We start from the raw sequence: 19,811 nt of genomic DNA on the forward strand, positions 1-19,811 counted from the left end.
CCTTTCACACCAATTAATTACATATTTGTGACCCATATCCAATTTTTAAAAGGTTTTGTAGCAAGTTTATTGGGGGAAATTAGCCATCCACACATATCTGAACCAAAGTTCCTGCAGAAATTTTCATGGCACTTTTTTAAGTGACCCCAAAATAACAAGCATGTAATCACTTGTGTATACAAATACAATCTATCACTGATGACTTAAATTCTCCAGAATCAGCCTTATTACTGGTGTCAATGGAAATATCTATGATTCTTTTATCTCTACATTATCATCTAAATGACACAAACTAAAAAAATAATTCCTTCACAATGTCTGTGAGTTTCTCACCTGGTCAGTTATTAGGGGGTCAGATAGCTGTCATATAATGACGGTCAATGAAGAAGTTAGTTGAGGGTTGTAAAAGACATTGGCGGATCCAGTGGGACAGGGGGTCAAGGGGGTTTGAACCCCTCCCCACTTTTGAAATGACAAAAAACCACATTGAACTTAAAGTTGTGCTTTGCCACCTCCCCCACATACCATCCCCCACATCCCCTTTGAAAATTCCTGGATCCGCCTATGAAAGATGTTACAGTATCTTGATGAGGGACAAGTAAAGTTGAACATCTATTCCAGAAAGGCCATGAAAAAAGGGAGTGTCATCATTTTCAGAACATTTCCACATCAATAACCTCTGATCCTCTGTCTATGACACTGGCTTTAGCATACTAAAATATTGTTTATGATGATAATGAGATGCAAGTTTTTTACATTATTGTGAACACAAGTGGTAACATGTAATCCTATTGTTCATAATGAGCACCAATGTCTTCTTGCAAGGCACAACTATTGCAATAACATAGCAATAAATGCTACCATTTCAGGCAAAAAATGCATATTGTATGTAAACATACATCCATGCTTAAAATGTGGGTGTAACTAAAATGTCACATCATACATTGCATTGCATTTATAAATTTAGTTGATTTTATATATTTGGTTGATCTGCAGTCTCAAAATGTGAAGGACTGCTTTTAAGGTCAGATCAATTTTAGTTCTTGTTCTTGTTTAGGTCATATTTTTTCAGGAATGAGAAAAACAATCAAAATTAAATTTCTCCACTCAATTAATAAAATCCTAATGTTTTTATTGACCCAAAATGTAAACGTAAAAGAAATTTGTTTTAATTGTATTTTGCCCTATATACAGTTTATAATTTGCCACAAGGAAAATACTCTAAGTATTTAAAAGGAATATTACTTTGACTGGTGATGCTATTCTTAGCTTCTTTTCCCTCCTGCCTTTATTTTTTTTATGACAAATCTGTAAAATAAAGATATAAAATTGGTCTGACCTTAGCATAGAATATTTGAAAATTATCTCCCCTTGCAATGGTTACAAAAGCCCCTCACTGGGTTGTCAATAAATACAGTAGAGCTTGCGGTCACATCACCATTGCCTAAGTATAAGTTGTTTCAAACTAGAGGTGTGCTGTAAGCTGTGTTGTAAATGCAGCTGCCTCCTATACTGTGAGTAATTGATTCCACCAAAGTCATCCATGGTATGATAAGTAATTGACTGTCCATGAGATGACAACAAAAGGTCAATTACAAGTTACAATTTTGCACTGGTTTCAGTGGACATAAACTTGCTGTCTGTCAGAACTTAGATATACATATCTATATCGGATTTTAAATGTTTTTCATCCTGTGAAAACAGAACTGAAGAAATGTAGGATGTGTTTGGCTTTAATTCATGTAGAGTACTATTTGGGGGTTAATAAAAAGTAAAAGAACTATTGCATCTGTGGTACAAGTTATTCCACATATTGCAACAGTGGTACAAGTTATTCCACATATTGCAACAGTGGTACAAGTTATGCCAACTAATGCAACAGTGATACACGTTATTCCACATATTGTAACAGTGGTACAAGTAATCCCACCTATTGGGACAGTGGTACAAGTTATTCCACCTATTGCAACGGTGGTACAAGTTATTCCACATATTGCAACAGTGGTACAAGTTATGCCAACTAATGCAACAGTGATACACGTTATTCCACATATTGTAACAGTGGTACAAGTAATCCCACCTATTGCAACAGTGGTACAAGTTATTCCACCTATTGCAACAGTGGTACAAGTTACAACAACTACTGCAACAGTTTTGTAAAAATGTTTTGAACATTTGCAAAAGTAACAATGCACAATCTGTCCCCTACAGCATTCATCCCACATTTTCGGATGCTGTGAACAAGCAACTTTATACATGTACCGGCAATACTAATATTTATTGTAAAATACTGACATGTGACATGTGAGACATAGGTCAGACATATTCAGGCAATATATCCTCCAAGCAAACAACAGTGTTTCCTAGACTTCTATCACCTGGCAGTTGTAGCATCACTGAAATAACTTTGTATCTTGTATACACATTTGTAATGGTAGCTGTGCTGGGATCATTCAGAAAATGGCCCCAAGCTTGAAAGAAAAATTTTGAAATGAGTTTAATTCATAGAGACACACAATATATGGATTTTAAACTTAGTTTTCAAATACACAACCTGAGTTCCATATAAACTGTGTATTTATGTTAAAATGTTTTCGTGTATGAAAGTCTAGACAACCTGTGAGTGTGTATATATTTATTCCACAGCACAGCATTCACAAACATGACAATACTCTGATGCCATTGAAACTCATCCATTCATAATTACAGATTTCATAAGTACAATCTATTTATTTAACATGATGGATGCTCCCAGTTCTGTCTAGATACTACAGCCTGGACTGGGTACACACTCTCATCAGCAATACTGCATATTTGTACATACACTACATTTTCCCGAACACAATCACACATTTAGTAGTCTTGACTCTATTTTTAATGAACAAACTGAACCTCAGGCGTTACCAGCAGGCAAGCAAGTATTCTCACCAATCAGTATACAAACAGACCACTAGTACATTGCAAGAAGCAGAATAAAAGTATTCCTCTGTAAGACATGTCACAATATGTCACCCTTCTATTCTGTCCATTGTTTAGTATAAGGTGAAATTGGTGTTCACACAAAATTCATGTACAGTCAGGGTGTTGATTTGTGTGAGGTATATATACATCATGTACATAATTCATAATTATTTGATGAATCAAAACTACACTGCATATTGACCACATCTCACGTTATGAGCATTGGCAGTATCTAGAAACCTGTGAAGTGCTCACAATATGCCAATACCTTACTTCCATCAAAATTTCAGTAAAGATGACGATCAATTTGAAATAGTAACCACCATCTTCAGTCTCTCTGGAATTCCTCTTGGATAATGCTAGCTGGAGATGGCGGATGATACTAGTTTTCAAAACTTGCTCTGGAACATCAGTAGCTTTTCATTCAGTCCTCCATATTGCTGTGTTTTGCTATTAACTCCTCTTCGTTTGTTAAGTTGTTGCTGTTTGTGATGTGGTAGTCATTGTTCTGTGTTGCTCTGGTTGTGCAATGGTAATCAGAGCTCTGTGGTGCTCTGCTTGTGACGTGGTAGTCATAGCTGTGTGTGGTTTTGTTTGTGATGTAGTAGTGTGGCTCTGTTTGTGACATGGTAGTGTGGTTCTGTTTGTGACGTGGTGGTGTGGCTCTGTTTGTGACATGGTAGTGTGGTTTTGTTTGCGATGTGGTAGTCATTGTTCTGTGTTGCTCTGTGATGTGGTAGTCATTGTTCTGTGTGGCTCTGTGATGTGGTAGTCATTGTTCTGTTTGGCTCTGGTTGTGACGTGCTAGTGTGGCTCTGGTTGTAACATGGTAGTGTTGCTGTTCGTGATGTGGTAGTCATAATTCTGTGTTGATGGTTGTGATGTCGTGGTCATAGTTCTGTGGTCGTCTGCTACAGAATCACCGGGCACTGACACACTGCTCATCAATGAGAACTTGCCTCATCTGATGGCGATGGCTTCTCGGGCTGCGGTGGTGACGTCTTCGCCTCCTCCTCTTCCCTCTACAACAATTGCAGTTATAATCATAAATGTCAGAGAGTGAGTGAGGACTAAACTAAGGGACACAACTCAGCACAGTAAACAATAACAGAGAAAGGAAAAACTCCTAGAAATAATTTTTACCCTCAAAATTCTTTTAACCTGCAATTTCATTTTAATAAAAATAAAACTTGGTTCATCCTATTAAAAACAAAACTAGTCTCCCAGGTTTAGCAGACATTTCAAATACACATCTTTAATAATCTTCCTATTAATCATAATTTCATATAAAAGACTCCTGCAGGTATGACATCTCGCACTCGTATCCAGCCTACACAAACAGGGCTTGTCATGTTAACAACTGTCTCCAACTGTCAACACAGTGGCTCTTCCAGACATTAATGTCCACTTGGGATGGTTTAAAGGAGAGTTATTCCACATGTGTGAGATACCTGAATGTAGTATTACCTCCCCGAACAGACATTATAGCTATCAAAAGCTCCACAATTCTCATCACTACACCATGTAAAATATCATGCGTATTTTGTTGTCCTGAACATATAACTTGTAGTCATATGTATGGTAAAATATAATCATACATATGGTAAAATATTGAACCAATATCATGCGTATTTTGTTGTCCTGAACATATAACTTGTAGTCATATGTATGGTAAAATATAATCATACATATGGTAAAATATTGAACCAATATCATGCGTATTTTGTTGTCCTGAACATATAACTTGTAGTCATATGTATGGTAAAATATAATCATACATATGGTAAAATATTGAACCAAAACTCCCAATGAAAATATACAGGTTTTATTATATAGCCTAGTTAATGTTGTGGTTTTATTTTCATTGGGTACCTCACAATTAGTATTGATCAGTATCAATCCCAGTATCCCAAAAATGCTTATGCAAGCTGAAAGTTGTCTCCCTTGGCTGGTTGCACTGTGCAAGCACAAGTTTATTTTAAAATTCTGTTTTATCTGTCACACAAACACACCATTTCAATATATACACATGGCAAGAAGTAGAGCATACCTATGATCGTCAACCTCCATTTTTAAAGCCATTCATACCCAAACCATACATATTTGTGTATAGTTATTTGACCATCACACAGGCTGATTTTAGACTGTGCATGTACTGTGATTTAAGGCAAGCGTTATGTGCAATACATGTACTTGTTATTAAGCATATATCCAGTTTCAGTAAACTGTTCTTCATCAATAATTTGTAAAATCTTGTATCCAAGTACATATTCTTATATTGCATTTTTCTCAAAATGTGTGGTCCTGTGGTTGTGTGTGCCCCTTAAAATGATTGGTGTTTTGATCCTTTGTAAAGAGACAGTTTATTGGACAATCTATTTCTAATTTACATTCTATCAATATACACAGTCCCTTGAGTATGTACTTCCTCTATCAGAATGACCAACGTCCATCAGTGCCAGAAAATACACTGATATCTGAATGTTTATTTTATTCATACAGTTCAAAAATTGGATCAGCACCAGAAATCATAGATTAGTCGGGTAATTTGAACCTAAACATTTTTTAAAGGTCTCATCACTTCTTATAGTTATTTTCTTACATTTCTGCTTTGTTGTGTTGAAACTTAATACCTAGTAGAAAAATATGGGTGTTGTGAGCACACTGATATATAATTTAATCAGTATAGATGAGTCTATATTACAAAATGATTGAATGATGCATATATCTGAAGAATGAACATTATGTTTGTAAAAAGATTTCATATTTTACAGATGTACTTGTTATATCATGAGCATGTTGTGTTAAGGGATAGTCTGTTTTATCAAGACATGAATTACAAAATGATAAATTCATCATACACTGTATCTCTGTGGCATGTTATTATACATTGTATCTCTGTGGCATGTTATTATACATTGTATCTCTGTGGCATGTTATTATACATTGTATCTCTGTGGCATGTTATTATACATTGTATCTCTGTGGTATGTTATTATACATTGCATCTCTGTGGCATGTTATTATACACTGTATCTCTATTGCATGTTATTATACACTGTATCTCTATTGCATGTTATTATACATTGTATCTCTGTGGCATGTTATTATACATTGTATCTCTGTGGCATGTTATTATACATTGTATCTCTGTGGCATGTTATTATACATTGTATCTCTGTGGCATGTTATTATACATTGTATCTCTGTGGTATGTTATTATACATTGCATCTCTGTGGCATGTTATTATACACTGTATCTCTATTGCATGTTATTATACACTGTATCTCTGTGGCATGTTATTATACATTGTATCTCTGTGGCATGTTATTATACATTGTATCTCTGTGGTATGTTATTATACATTGCATCTCTGTGGCATGTCATACACTGTATCTCTATTGCATGTTACTATACACTGTATCTCTGTGGCATGTTATTATACATTGTATCTCTATTGCATGTTATTATACACTGTATCTCTGTCGCTTGTTATTATACATTGTATCTCTATTGCATGTTATTATCATCAGATTGAGACCTGCCCATATAATTTTAACAATTATAACAATCAGTGAGAATCGGGGTTGGAATTGATTGTCAGTAAGAGGCAACTAACGGGATTGTGGTCAGGCTTCCTGACTTGGCTGACGCATGTCATTGTATCCTAATTGTGTAGTTTGGTGCTCACGTTGTTGATCACTGGATTGTGTCATCCAGGCTTGATTGTTTACAGACCGCCTCCATATTGCGGGAATATTGCTACAGCATTAAACAACAAACAAAACCATGCATATATTTCACAGTGCAGTGTACAGCTTTCAGTTATCTGTGTTATTTTATTTATTTATTTATTTATTTATTTATTTATTTATTTATTTATTTCCAAGATACAATGACAAACCCCAAAATGCAAAATGAAAGCTATATCTAAATTTTAGATATAATGTCGCCCATTTCCCCGTCTCCACCCATTCCATTAATCCTTTGTTTATTGCATTGAAACAACAACAAGAAGCACTTCCTAGAAACATTTGCAAGTAACCCCATCACAGAAGAGTAACCTTAAACCCGGACCATCTAATTTTAAACATATATCACAAAACATCAAACACGCTACATCAAAGCGTCTTCACGGCTCACTTTCCAGAGAGGGGCCACTAAACTCCCATTTATACACTTACAAACACTACCAAACATTTGTAGGGGGCTCACTGCTCAAGATAACAAGCTCAATTGGGCAAATACCAAGAGGCCGTGTAAATTATGGTAGTCGGAAAGCTCCAAGTTAGTGTCACGCTACATTGAGAGCAAGCACCTGTTATTCAACTTCTTGACCCAATGACCTCTCATGGGCCCTGGACTACCGCGAGGTCAAGAGATCAGCGTGTCGTATGACACTGGTCAGGAGACCCATCACCTCGGTGTCAGCATCGTCCAGTGTGGGCAAAGAGTGAGACAGTCCAGGTTACAGTTTACATCGAGTTCGGATTACAATAATGAAATAATAACTATAAACCCCCTTTACTCTGAAACATCTCTCGATAGATGTCTGTAATTCTCAAACATTCTTTGTTGACCGGATTTAAGATATTAAAGAGATCATTTTTTAAAATATTTCAGTGATCGATAGAAGTTGAGTTTAAGAGTTGAAAACGAACCTTTCAGTATTTTGACTAAGGCCGATGGACCAAAAAGCTATGATTAACTTTAAAAGTCTAGATTCCTGAATTAACAAAACATTTCTTTGGAAAACACAGGGCAAACATCCGATCGTGTTTTGGGGGTAACTGTGATCTTAATGTTTTGTTCCTGATAGTTTTGTGCTTTCACTTTTATCATATATATACATATGGAAATTAATTAAGCAACACCAAATTCAAAGACACATAAAAACTTAACAAAGTTTAACGAAGTAATTTTGATGATTGATTATTCAATTTTGATGTATTGACATACAGCATGAGCTTTTCATGGGTTGATATGACGCGCGTGAAGCTTGCACAGCGCACGTGCATTGCTTTAACCTCAACTTTCGAAAAATGCACTTTTTCCCTGGGGTGTTTACAAGCGCAGGTTGTCGATTGCATTCGGTTTTTCATTCATTTCAATGTCATGGCACGTAGGAAATTATCAGAGGCCACTCGTTGGCAAATAATCGGCATGAGGAATGCTGGTATGTCTCTAAGACAAATCGGGACTCAAATCGGACGACATCATTCCATAATTTCAAAACTTTTGAAAAAATACCGGGCCACTAATGAAGTTAAAGACCTGCCTAGACCAGGAAGACCCAGGAAGACCACAGTCCGGGAGGACAGAGCTTTACTGAGACTTGTACGGCGCAGGTCCTTCGACTCGAGCTCTCGGTTGAGACAGGAGTGGCTTCCAGGGAGACCCATCTCGAACAGGACTGTTCGGAATCGTCTGAAAGCTGCAGGATACCGGGCAAGGAGGCCAATCAAGCGACCCAGACTGTCTCCAGCCCATAAGGCAGCCCGACTGGCCTGGTGTAATGACCGTTTGCACTGGAACATTGCCTCTTGGAGGAAGGTCCATTTCTCAGATGAGAGCCGGTTCTTGCTGCACATGGTGGACGGTCGTACTCGGGTCTGGAGGCAGAGGAACACAGCAATGGCTCCACGGAACATCCAGGAGACTGTGGCCTTTGGGGGAGGTTCCGTTATGGTATGGGGGTGCATTTCCATGAACTGCAAGTTGGATATCATTACCATCCGTGGCAACCTTAACGGTGTTCGTTACCAACAGGAGGTTCTTGACAGGGCTGTGGTACCTCATTTTGAGAACCATCCTCTGGCAACGAGACCCATATTTATGGACGACAATGCTAGACCTCACAGGGCGCATGCTGTAAATGATTTTTTGCGGCAAAATGCAATTGACAGAATTCCATGGCCTGCCATGAGCCCTGACCTCAACCCCATTGAACATTTGTGGGACTTTATTGGCCGTCGTGTGAGGCAGAGAGACCCACCAGTCCATAATCTCAACGAATTGACGGCTGCCCTGCATGAGGAGTGGAACAGGATCCCCCAGAATCAGATCCGGAGACTCATCCAAGGAATGAGGAGGCGTCTGGAATCGGTGGTGCGTGCGCAGGGAGGACACACTAGATATTGATGAAAGTCGGTGTGCAGACTCTCAGATGACTGTTCTTTCTTTCCATGTGACATTTGTGTTAATACACCTGACAACAACGTCTGTGGATGAATAGTAAATTGTGTCCATTTTTTCATGAATTTAAGACAGTTTTAAGAATTTGGATTTCGTTGCAATAAAGCAAAGTCTTGATACTTTTTCCCTTTAAGTTGTTTGTCAGAGATCGTCTGTTGAATAAAAAAGTGTCAAACTATATCAACCCGGCATATTTTGATTGTCAGAACACTTCAAAGTTGCTCCAATAGAAAAAATTGGGGTGTTGCTTGATTAATTTCCAGGTGTATATTTGTGTGTGTACCTGTATATGAGTATTGTGATGTCTTTCTATGCCTATTAGTGCCGCCAAATTGTGATATTTGACAATGAGTAGGTTTGCGCCACTTTTATTAATATTCTAGCAATATATAGACGGGGGACACCAGAAATGGGCTGTCTGGTACGCATGCGGGGAATTGAACCCAGGTCTTCAGGTGACAGGACGCCTTTTCCACTAGGCTACCCCAGTGACATGTGAAATTACTCCACACACAAATAATTTTAAAGTTTATTGATATTAAAAAAACATTAAATCAAATATACTGATTATTAGAAGAAAAGACATCACTGGACAAAACAATTACACCATCACCTCTAACGTGATTGGTTAGAGGTGAAAGAGAGAGACAGACAGACAGAGAGACAGACAGACAGACAGACAGACAGATGATAGATATAGATAGATAGATAGATAGATAGATAGATAGATAGATAGATAGATAGATATGCATTCATGCTTAATGACGGAATTGACCAAAGGAAATAACATATTAAGGCAAGATGAGAAAGAACAATCCAGAATCTATGCATATGCTAAAGTCAGTCAGTAAGTATAGATATACGTGTACGCCGATTCTAGTAGCATTCCAGCAATGTCACGGCCGGGGACACCAGAAACTGTCTGCACCCACTGGGCCCGTTTTGGGAATCGACCCGGGTCGAACGCTTTAAAGAATAGGCTACCATGTATGCGAAGCTCACTACATACAATATACGTATACTATAAATGTATATTTTAATTCATATACAAATTAATTCCATTTCACTCCATAATTAAAACCAGAAAGTCATGATGCAGTCACTGCGGTTATAAATTCTTAACTAGAAACACATACACGAAACACTTCCATGTAAAATCTCCGAATTCAGATCCAGTGTGAGTTACTGAGTTACGTAGTGAAGACACGTGCAGTAGGTCGTGATGTTGTACTACGAGTTTACAGTATTACTTACCGCCCCCTCACTAACTGTGAAACACAGCCCGCCATGTCGGGAAAATCCCCTCCCTTTCATCTCACGCAGTTATGACTCACTTTACATAATAGGCCCATTTAGACTAACAAGAGACATATTCCAGAGGATTAAAACCAGCCAATTGCCTACATGAATATTCTAGCGTTTGTTTTATTAGCAGTTCAGATTCCCAGCAGTCATAAGTTTGCATTCGCAGTTCTTCCCCTTTTAATGCCTCTTGAGGAACGGAAGTGTTGACATGAGATCTACGAAACTGTGGTTCTCCGAGAATCTGTGAACGAGTTTAACAACAGGCGCGTTCATTCGTAACAACTGAAAGTTACGGAAAGGGACGAGTAGTTACGAATGCAGAGCGTTATTTCAGCTGAGAACTTGATTTTAACATCTAACTCTGGGAACCCAGAGGTCGACAGTATGAACAACGACCAAAAACCACGCAACTACCCTTTTCAAACACTGTAACTCTATACATGTTCTTTAAGCATCATTTACCACGACACAACACAGAGAAGGCTCTTCGCATTCTACCTAAACTGAGACATTCTTTTCCTTGTTCATTACATGTCCTCTCATCCTTCCGTTATATCTATCACTGGTCCGTCTGATCCAGACTCTATTATCGAGACGCTGCCGTCATATAACTGGTATATTGCCGAGGACGCCATGCATTAAATTGCAAACTATCGTCTGTCCCCAGTGTTCCGCTGAGGGTTGTAATAATTACAACATAATCTATAAAACTATCTTTGCAAGTTGCATGTTTGCGAGTTATGTATTCTGTGAGACACTTACATATTTCCTTGGTCGTCCGCGCGGTCTCTTTGGTATATTCATTCTCTGAAAAATAAATACGGACATTTCTTTATAAATTTGTCAGGTATTTAGAAGCGTGATTTGTGTGAATATATAGTGAAATAGCAGGTTGTACATATTGAGTCGGATATAGTCATAACGACACTTTTCTAGTATTCGACATATCTGAATGTCACGCTCATTCGGAGCACCAATGGAAGATCTCGCTCTTAACGTTATACAAGAGTGAGTGAGTGAGTTTTACGCTGCTTTCAGCAATATTCCAGCAATATCACAGCATGGGACACCAGAAAAGGGCTTCACACGTTGTACCAATGGGCAAATAGAACCCGGGTCTTCGGTATGACGTGCGAACGCTTTAAGTACAAAACTATCCTGCCGCCCCTTCACACAAGAAATAAGATGAAAAGTAATTCAGAATTTACATTCTGTCAGTTCAACTTTGAAACATTTTTCATTTGTATTTTCCATATTTGCTACAAAATACGCACGACATTACCGACTTATCAGCGGTAAAAAAGTGATAAAAAATGCTGTGGTTGTGGTATTCGGACGAGAACTTGCCTGTAAATAATCGAGTCTGGATCAGACAATCCAGTGACCAACAGCATGAACATCGATCTGTGCAACTGGGAACCGACATGTTTCAACCAAGCCAGCAAGCCTGACCACCCGATCCCATTAGTCGCCTCTTAAGACAAGCATATAGTCGCCTTTAGTGGCAAGCATGGGCTGCTAGAGACCTATTCTACCCCGGATCTTCACGAGTCGCTCAACCGCAGAGACACTGAAGATAAATGATACCCGAATCAGTGCAATACAAAGATTGAAATGAAATATATCTCGTATTCACTTCAAATAAATCATTTTGCGTTTTCTTGTGAGTGGATGAGTGAGTATGACGCGCAATTATTTTGCATTTTCCCAGCAATTTCCAGACGGGGAACACTAGAAATTGGCTTCACACACTGTTCCCATGTGGAGAATAGCACTTGTTCTTCATCTGACTGTATTTAAGGTGTTATGGCCATGTAAGGTTGGTACTTTTGAGTTTTGTAGCATACAGCGTTCATAGTGTCATGGCGGTTGTAACTCCCACCCCTTTATATAGACTGTTGTTGTTTACACCACTTGTTGATTACAACAGTATCCTGATATGTTATTCTCTGAGTCAAGACAAGTACATTTAAATGTAAGCAGAAAACCATAAGGATCGAACCCGTACAAAGTCGTAGCTGTGCTACCAAGAGCGTAAGGAATTGGGTACCAAGAGCTTGGTTCAAGGCGCATAACGAGATGTGCTGTTTGGGTATCGAGATGTGATATCAAGTGTTTAACGAACTGTTGTGCTGTTTGGGTATCGAGATGTGATACCAAGTGTTTAACGAAATGTTTTTTCTGTTGGGGTATCGAGATGTGATATCAAGTGTTTAACGAACTGTTGTGCTATTTGGGTATCGAGATGTGATACCAAGTGTTTAACGAACTGTTGTGCTGTTTGGGTATCGAGATGTGATATCAAGTGTTTAACGAACTGTTGTGCTATATGGGTATCAAGAAGTGATATCAAGTGTTTAACGAGCTTCCCCTGTGGACAATGGAACATGGTCGGTTAGGTGCAAGCAGTCAAAGAGTTCGCTTGTCACTATTACGTTCCGGTTATATTCCCTATATACAATATATGAAGTCCATGTTTATGTTCTTACTGAGATATTAACATTGGCGTAAAAACATATTTGCTCACATATACAAAGCAGTAATGACGACAGCCCGCATAAGCGTGGTCCGTAAGTAGTTTCCATGTAGAACAAAACTGGGTCTGAGGCGGGACAAGTAAACACTAACCATAGAACTACTGAGCTCCGTCTTTAGGAATGTTAACGCAGTTATGTGCGTCTTGCGGTGATGTGACTCTATCCGCTCACTGGGTCACTTTTCATCTCCTCTCGCTGCGTGGTATATATATATATATATATATATATGTGTGTGTGTGTGTGTGTGTGTGTGTGTGTGTGTGTGTGTGTGTGTGTGTGTGTGTGTGTGTTTCCCTTATACTAAAGAAAAAAGTTACGGATCATATATATTTTCGGTATATTTTTGGAATGTATAATGACAACATAATTTAACAAAATATCACCGAAATTGTTCATAATCGTAACTCTTCTTATTTAGTATATACGTATCACAGATCTTGAACAGGCGTTGCAGAAAGCCAAGCTTTCTTCAATTCATAGTCCTCAAGTGTCATCCATGCATGAGTCGTAAAGCTTCAAGCATTTCATTCAGTTCAATCAGCCGACCTTGGCCGTGAGTGATATATCTACACATTGACATCCAAGACTACCGTCACCTGCTTGTGGTTGCCCATCATACACCTAACGTCACCCTTACTGCAGTACTCGGCGAGATTCCTCGCCCTCAGCTATTTGCGTGGGCGTACAAAAGTTTGAAAACATTCTGTATTTCGCTTATGTATCACACTGTCACAAGGGTTGAGCTGCCACCCCCTCAACGTTTGAAAAAATATGTGAGACACAATTCTGCATTTCAACTTAACGACCCGTTGCTCCACTGGATGCATCGACCAAAAGATGGGAATCTGGCAAGAACTTTGAGACATAAATAACCATTCCGAACTGAAGGAAGAATGTTATTTTCAAATCCTTTTTGCCTGAAACATTTAGAATATTGAAATGAATTGGACCGAGTATGTTTTTTTTCAGTTTTAATTTATGAACTATACAGTGAGAGAGTGAGGTTGGTTTACGCCAGTCTTAGCAATACTCCAACAATATTTCGGGGGACATCAGAAATGGACTTCACACACTTGGAGAATCGAACCAGGGTCTTTGGCGAGACGAGTGAGCACGTTTATCACATACTAAGAATATAGACGTATCACCCAAGTCTTATAATAACAGTTTTTAAATAATTCGATCAGTAATAATTCGAAAATACTGGTAAAATACCTGATGCTCGTTGGTTGAGAAAAAAGGCAAAAAATATTTGGTTTGAATTCATGAACCTGTTTTAAAACATAGGATGGTTTATATAGATATACGCGTCTTATATAAACTGCTGAATAAAAGAAAGTATACGTCCATGTATGATGGTGTCATAAGAAGAAAATGGTGGTAGGATGGTGTTGTGTTTGATTCCGTTATCACAGGCTTTAATACATGTACCGCATCAATGGGTACCTACTGATGACGTTTAGATGACGCCACAAGGAACATTGGGTCGAGTTTCACAGGTCACGGTTGGGAATGATTTTGGAATGTCAAAATGTGTACGTACGTTTGGCTGACAGTTACAGTCGTGCTACTGTGATTGATCCTTAACGATCGGGTGGCCACAATGGCTGCTGATCTATGTATACGTTGATAAACCGTGGTCAACGATGAATGGGGATCATGAGCGGAAAAGGGGTTTCGAGTTCAACCCTTCATAAATCCCACTCTCAAACAACCCTAGAATCACCAATTAAGACATCGTCACTTTGGACAAGTTAAGTGCATCACAGGTACGATTCCAGCACTGTGCAGCGACTTTGTCACTCGGCAACGATGTTGTCCTTATGTAGGCTGGTTCTGGTCTGAACTGCGCTGCATAATTTTCAGTCTTATCTGTTCTGTTGGTCGCAAAGATATCCCTTTTCTCTTATTTCTGATCTAAATCTGCCATCGTAATAAGATATACCCATAAAAGAACTTATAGTCTATGTTTTTTTTTGTTCTCTCGTGTTAAAAACGGAGATTTGACAGTAGGGCAATAAGTTGAGATATGTCAGAATTTTATCGTTCTGTGTGAAATGTCCGGTATATGGAAGTCCAGATAAAAGAGGCTGACTCGAGAAATAAAAAGACTTTTTACGCAGCCTGAAATAGTCACCCGATATCATCGAAATTGTGTGCTGTTTGAAACCAGATATATCGCAGAAAGCGGTTAAGAAATCCTTTTTTTCAACATCACGTGACTTAAAGTTTCCTTGTTCGGTTTATCACATAGCAAGATTACTTGACCTAGTAACACCCCATAATGCGTATGTTCATGCACAACGGAGACAAATGGAATGCATTTGAGGGAAAGAACGTGTTTCGTAATGGCGAATACATGCGCTCCAGCACCGGGGTATACCCCTTAAGACCGGCCAAACTTCCTTCCAGGAACGCTACATAATCGTTTTACTTCTAGAACGCAAAAGCAAAGTTCGGATCCACATGATTGTGTATTGATGAATACATTTTTATCTATTAATTTCCAAGGTTAAATATTTCCAGCTCATTTTGCGTATTTCCATTTTACTGTCGTATCGAAACAATCTGCAATCAGAACCACAATACAGTTTGCACAAATCTCGCCGGTTTTACGAATTGGGTAAATAAACCAATTATAACCCGAAGTGTCCAAGAGAATTGTTTATCAGAGTTAATATATTTTGTTGAGTAAAGAATAACAGCAAGTGATAGTTATGTACGGAGCGGTATGAACAGCGATGCTGCTTGTTTAACATTGCTAAGCATACGACATAACATCTTGCATGTGATAATGGACGTCAAGTAGGTTCGTAGTGATCGCTAGATTGTGTAATTCATTCATAAACTAACAAAAACGAATGCATTGCATGCTACCCGATTAAAAATATTTCAAAAGCACTTTTATGACTTAACAAATACGTTTTAAATACACCTGCGTCAACTCGAGTTTACAAAGCTCATGCAACTCTTTTTTATTATGGGGAGAAAATACATCACGCCGGTATATCTAAGCAGACAGACAAGCACCTGCCGAAAGTTTTCTAATCAATATACAAACTGTGCTTGTATTGCATCTTAGTTGACAAGTGTGTCGGTCTTTGTTAAAAGCGACATGCTAGCTGGTCGGTGTGATGTTACACCACATGCGCCCGTCATACACATCGCCACTGCTGACAGCACACAGACAACTGCCACCCCCATCTACCCTACACAGCTTCTATCCACCCCCTCCCGTCATTACAACCACTCCCGCCCACCCACCACATATCAAGCACGTGGGTCTCTCTTTATAGCCAGCACATGACCAACAATCACATGGGGGTACAACCCACTTTCCACAGGCTTAAGAATAGCATTCCTCGAAAAAGGGTCGAAAAACATCCCGCCAAGGAGAGTGCATTATAAGTCATTCACAAGATGCGCTGGTGGGTACAAGGCCATTGATGAGTGGGTGCATTAAAGGTTGAGTTTCGCGTGCGATGGAAGAAACTACACTGCAAACGAGACTTTACCGAGATCATCCCTAAACAAATGCTGGTCGCATCGACGAATTCCGAGGCGTCGAACAAACTTCACTGCGACGTTAAGCACGCCAGCAAAACGTACCGCGGTCAGTGAACTTTGCTGACACGTTGAAATAAATTAGTACAGATCGTCCATAATTGTTATCATACGGCTAAAGAATTCGCATTGCTTAGATATTCCGTGCGAAATGGAATTGGGCACACGTGTTTTGTTTTTAAAGCTCAACAAGTAGTATGACGGATATACACAAATATTATCTGCATGGTGACATGGAAACGTAGCTGTTGACAATATACAGTGTTCATAAAGCTTTGAAGAACATTCTTATATAGACTGCTGTTCACATTAAGGCACCATTAATAAGACGTGATCTTAAGTCACTAAGGTAACGGGTTATAGTGATAAATTGAAATAGACATAAAAACCAAACAAGAACTAACACGCACGCACTAACACACACACACACACACACACACACACACACACACACACACACACACACACACACACACACACACACACACATACCATACACAGCGGTCCGCGAGGCGTATTAACGGCTTGATGGTCGTGAGGGTCGGCCTGTGCGATGACGGAGTGTTATACTGCTGATCTAGCATAAATATTGTTATATAATGTATACATTCATCCTTGTATGACAGTCTTCAAATCACGCCCATTGATGTATATTTGTGTCACACATAGAGTGAGTATTTGTACAGAGGTACTACAATATATGGCATCACGATTGAGCTAACATGCGCATACACGCAAATTGTCAAACCCCACAAAATAAGATTTACACTTTCAAGTAATAATATTATTGCATGTCATAGGATGAAGTTTACGCAATCACAATAACAATCGCACTTTCATTCAACAACATAAGTAACTCACCAGTAACGATTTCGCTGGGGTTTTATTTTTGCTTCCCTTAGGCCTACCGCGAGGCCGTTTTAGCTTTGGTTCTTCTGGCTAAATTAAAAAAATACAAATTTGTTTTTGAATTTTAATATTGTTTGACATTTCTGGTCCTTCCATGAATATACATTCGAAAAACACGAATAAAACAAATCCGCTAGTTTGAAATATTTCTTGTACAGGTTGTATATATAATATCAATATCCACATGCAAACGTTGTTTGTAAACAACAATTGTATGTAAATACACGTGTTTAGGCAAACAACCGTACTCGACAAACAGGTTATGGATGTGCATTGCCAACATTTTATAGACATACATGTCTTAAACACAACCACATCCCTTACATGTCATCATCTTATATTAAACTACACTGAGATTACTTAATTGACAGATGTAAAGGAATCTATAAGGGTTAACTCAAATTGTCATCTTCTTACCTCTGGGGGTTTAGGCTTTCGGGGCCTGCCCCTCTTTTTCTTGGGGGGCTCCTCTTCCCCCTGCTCCCCCTGCGTCTCGGCCACGTCCGCCATGGTGTGGACTCAGTGTCCACTAGGTTAAACTGTCCACGCCTGCGTTGAGGCTTCGATAGAGGGACGGTTACCTGTATCTGGCAATTCGGCTACCCAACAAACACTGCTGGCCACGACAGCTGTCAAACAGAAGAAAGTGCTCTTACGGTCGCCCGCTCGCAATGAAACTACCCCAATTCGTCTCGTGATCACAGAACCCTCTTTCTCGTGAGTAATCCCAGGGGATGAGGCTGTAGGTGTGTGGGTAGGGGCGATTGGGAAAATCTTCCCGTCTAACACGGCCGCAATGAATGGGGGTTACCCATATCAGTTGGCACGGTATGACCTCGTTAGGCGGCGCTGCAGTCAAAATAGACGTAGCACAGTGAGCGGGTTTCACGGCCGCCTGTCGAACGGATTTAGGCCAAGAAGCAACAGGTTGCAAAAATATACAACCCCCGACGTCTAGGACGAGAGTTCTACTCTACACTCTCCGTAGCGAAACAACAAACCTTAATAAGTTAAAGCCATTTACATGTTAAGGTGCTGAACATGGTTTTGTGGGTATAGGAAGGCTTGTTGGGGAATACATTTATTGTCATGTACTTGAATATTGTTTATACAACTGAGACGAATGTTACAAATAAACTGGGTTCGAAAACAATGAGGATATTATTTATGAAATACCACAATGAGAACCATCTACGCGGTTTACTCTCAATCGAGGACACTTGACCTTCTCAATTCACCGCCATTTCGCCTGCTTCCCCGGGAGTAGCGATTCGGGTAATTGGACATGGTGAGTTAATTCCTATAATTAATTAACTGAGATTTTTTCATTATATAGCCTTTACTTGGTTCTTCCTGGAATGACGTTTTTCCAATGGCACCTGCGTACATGAGGTTGGAAATATATACGCCGGACTCTCAATAACAATTTTCAAATTTACGTGTGCATTCAAGAAATACCATATTATTCAAATATTTACGATTTGCATGGTATTTGTTTAAAAACTAGAAGTGTGTTTAATTTAGTATAATAAATGTGATTTATGATCTGATTCATCCACGGTATTAATGCTTGAGGTGAAAAGAGCAAATTAAGTTCCCCAAATATGTTAAACATCTCGAAGAGCTAGCCAACATTCTTCCCACACCTTGAGCCGTAGGCTGACGTGTTCTCCATGTCGCGTGGACCCGGAACGGTCTATATACGTATACCTGTTGACCAGGCGCATTGCGCAACTCTAACCGGTTCTTTGACAATCAAACTTGCTGAAACCACATGTATGCTTGTGTGTTTATGTGCATATGATGCCATTACGTGTCATTACACTGCCTGGCAAGTAGGCTGGTTTAACACCCACGTGTCTGCTTGACATGACGTGTCACCCCACTACGTAGATCATGGTAACAAAATGACTAAACACCACTAAACTATAATTCATCACACCTATATAAACTGCTATACATTATAAGACGACGTTCCCTCTGCTATCTCTTCTGTGTCACACATAGGTATGTACGATTATCACGTATCCTAGATACGAATGTTCTGTCGTCATCAATATAACGTAACATTATGTTGTATAATAAAATATATTTCGACATTAATTACAGAATTAAGAAAACAACCTTCTTTACCCCCACGTGTGGTTAACGCAAGAAGAGGTGCAGTGGGTTAGCCAAGAGTATAAAGCGTTCGTCCGTCACGCTGGCGCCGGGTTCGATTCCCCTCATGGGGGACAATGTGTTAGGCCAATTTCTGGTGTCCAGTCGTGATATTGCTGGAATATTGCTAAAGGCGGCGTAAAACTCACTCACTCACTAAAGCACGAAGATGCATGCAT

The 19,811-nt window shown here is 39.2% G+C and overlaps 1 protein-coding gene across 1 annotated transcript; it reads right to left on the reverse strand.

The window, feature by feature from the left end:
- Nucleotides 1-1,287: 1,287 nt before the first annotated feature.
- On the reverse strand, nucleotides 1,288-18,329 carry LOC137296788 (high mobility group protein HMGI-C-like). The gene is made up of 4 exons (XM_067828642.1): nucleotides 17,890-18,329; nucleotides 17,425-17,502; nucleotides 11,225-11,269; nucleotides 1,288-3,983 (listed from the first exon to the last, which is right to left on the reverse strand). The coding sequence occupies exons 1-4, from the start codon at nucleotides 17,980-17,982 to the stop codon at nucleotides 3,906-3,908; spliced, it is 294 nt and encodes a 97-aa protein (XP_067684743.1). The 5' UTR covers nucleotides 17,983-18,329; the 3' UTR covers nucleotides 1,288-3,905.
- Between the last annotated feature and the right edge of the window lie 1,482 nt (nucleotides 18,330-19,811).

Source organism: Haliotis asinina, chromosome 9 (genome assembly GCF_037392515.1).
Source record: "Haliotis asinina isolate JCU_RB_2024 chromosome 9, JCU_Hal_asi_v2, whole genome shotgun sequence".
In the NCBI taxonomy this organism is placed as follows: domain Eukaryota; kingdom Metazoa; phylum Mollusca; class Gastropoda; order Lepetellida; family Haliotidae; genus Haliotis; species Haliotis asinina.

Bases quoted from the DNA above. Each gene is read 5' to 3' on its own strand.
- LOC137296788 (XM_067828642.1), bottom strand. From the start codon at position 17,982: ATGGCGGACGTGGCCGAGACGCAGGGGGAGCAGGGGGAAGAGGAGCCC. The intron at 17,503-17,889 runs GTAAGAAGATGA...TTTTTAATTTAG, and splicing joins GAAAGCCTAAACCCCCAGAG to CCAGAAGAACCAAAGCTAAA. The intron at 11,270-17,424 runs GTGAGTTACTTA...TTTATTTTTCAG, and splicing joins CCCCAGCGAAATCGTTACTG to AGAATGAATATACCAAAGAG.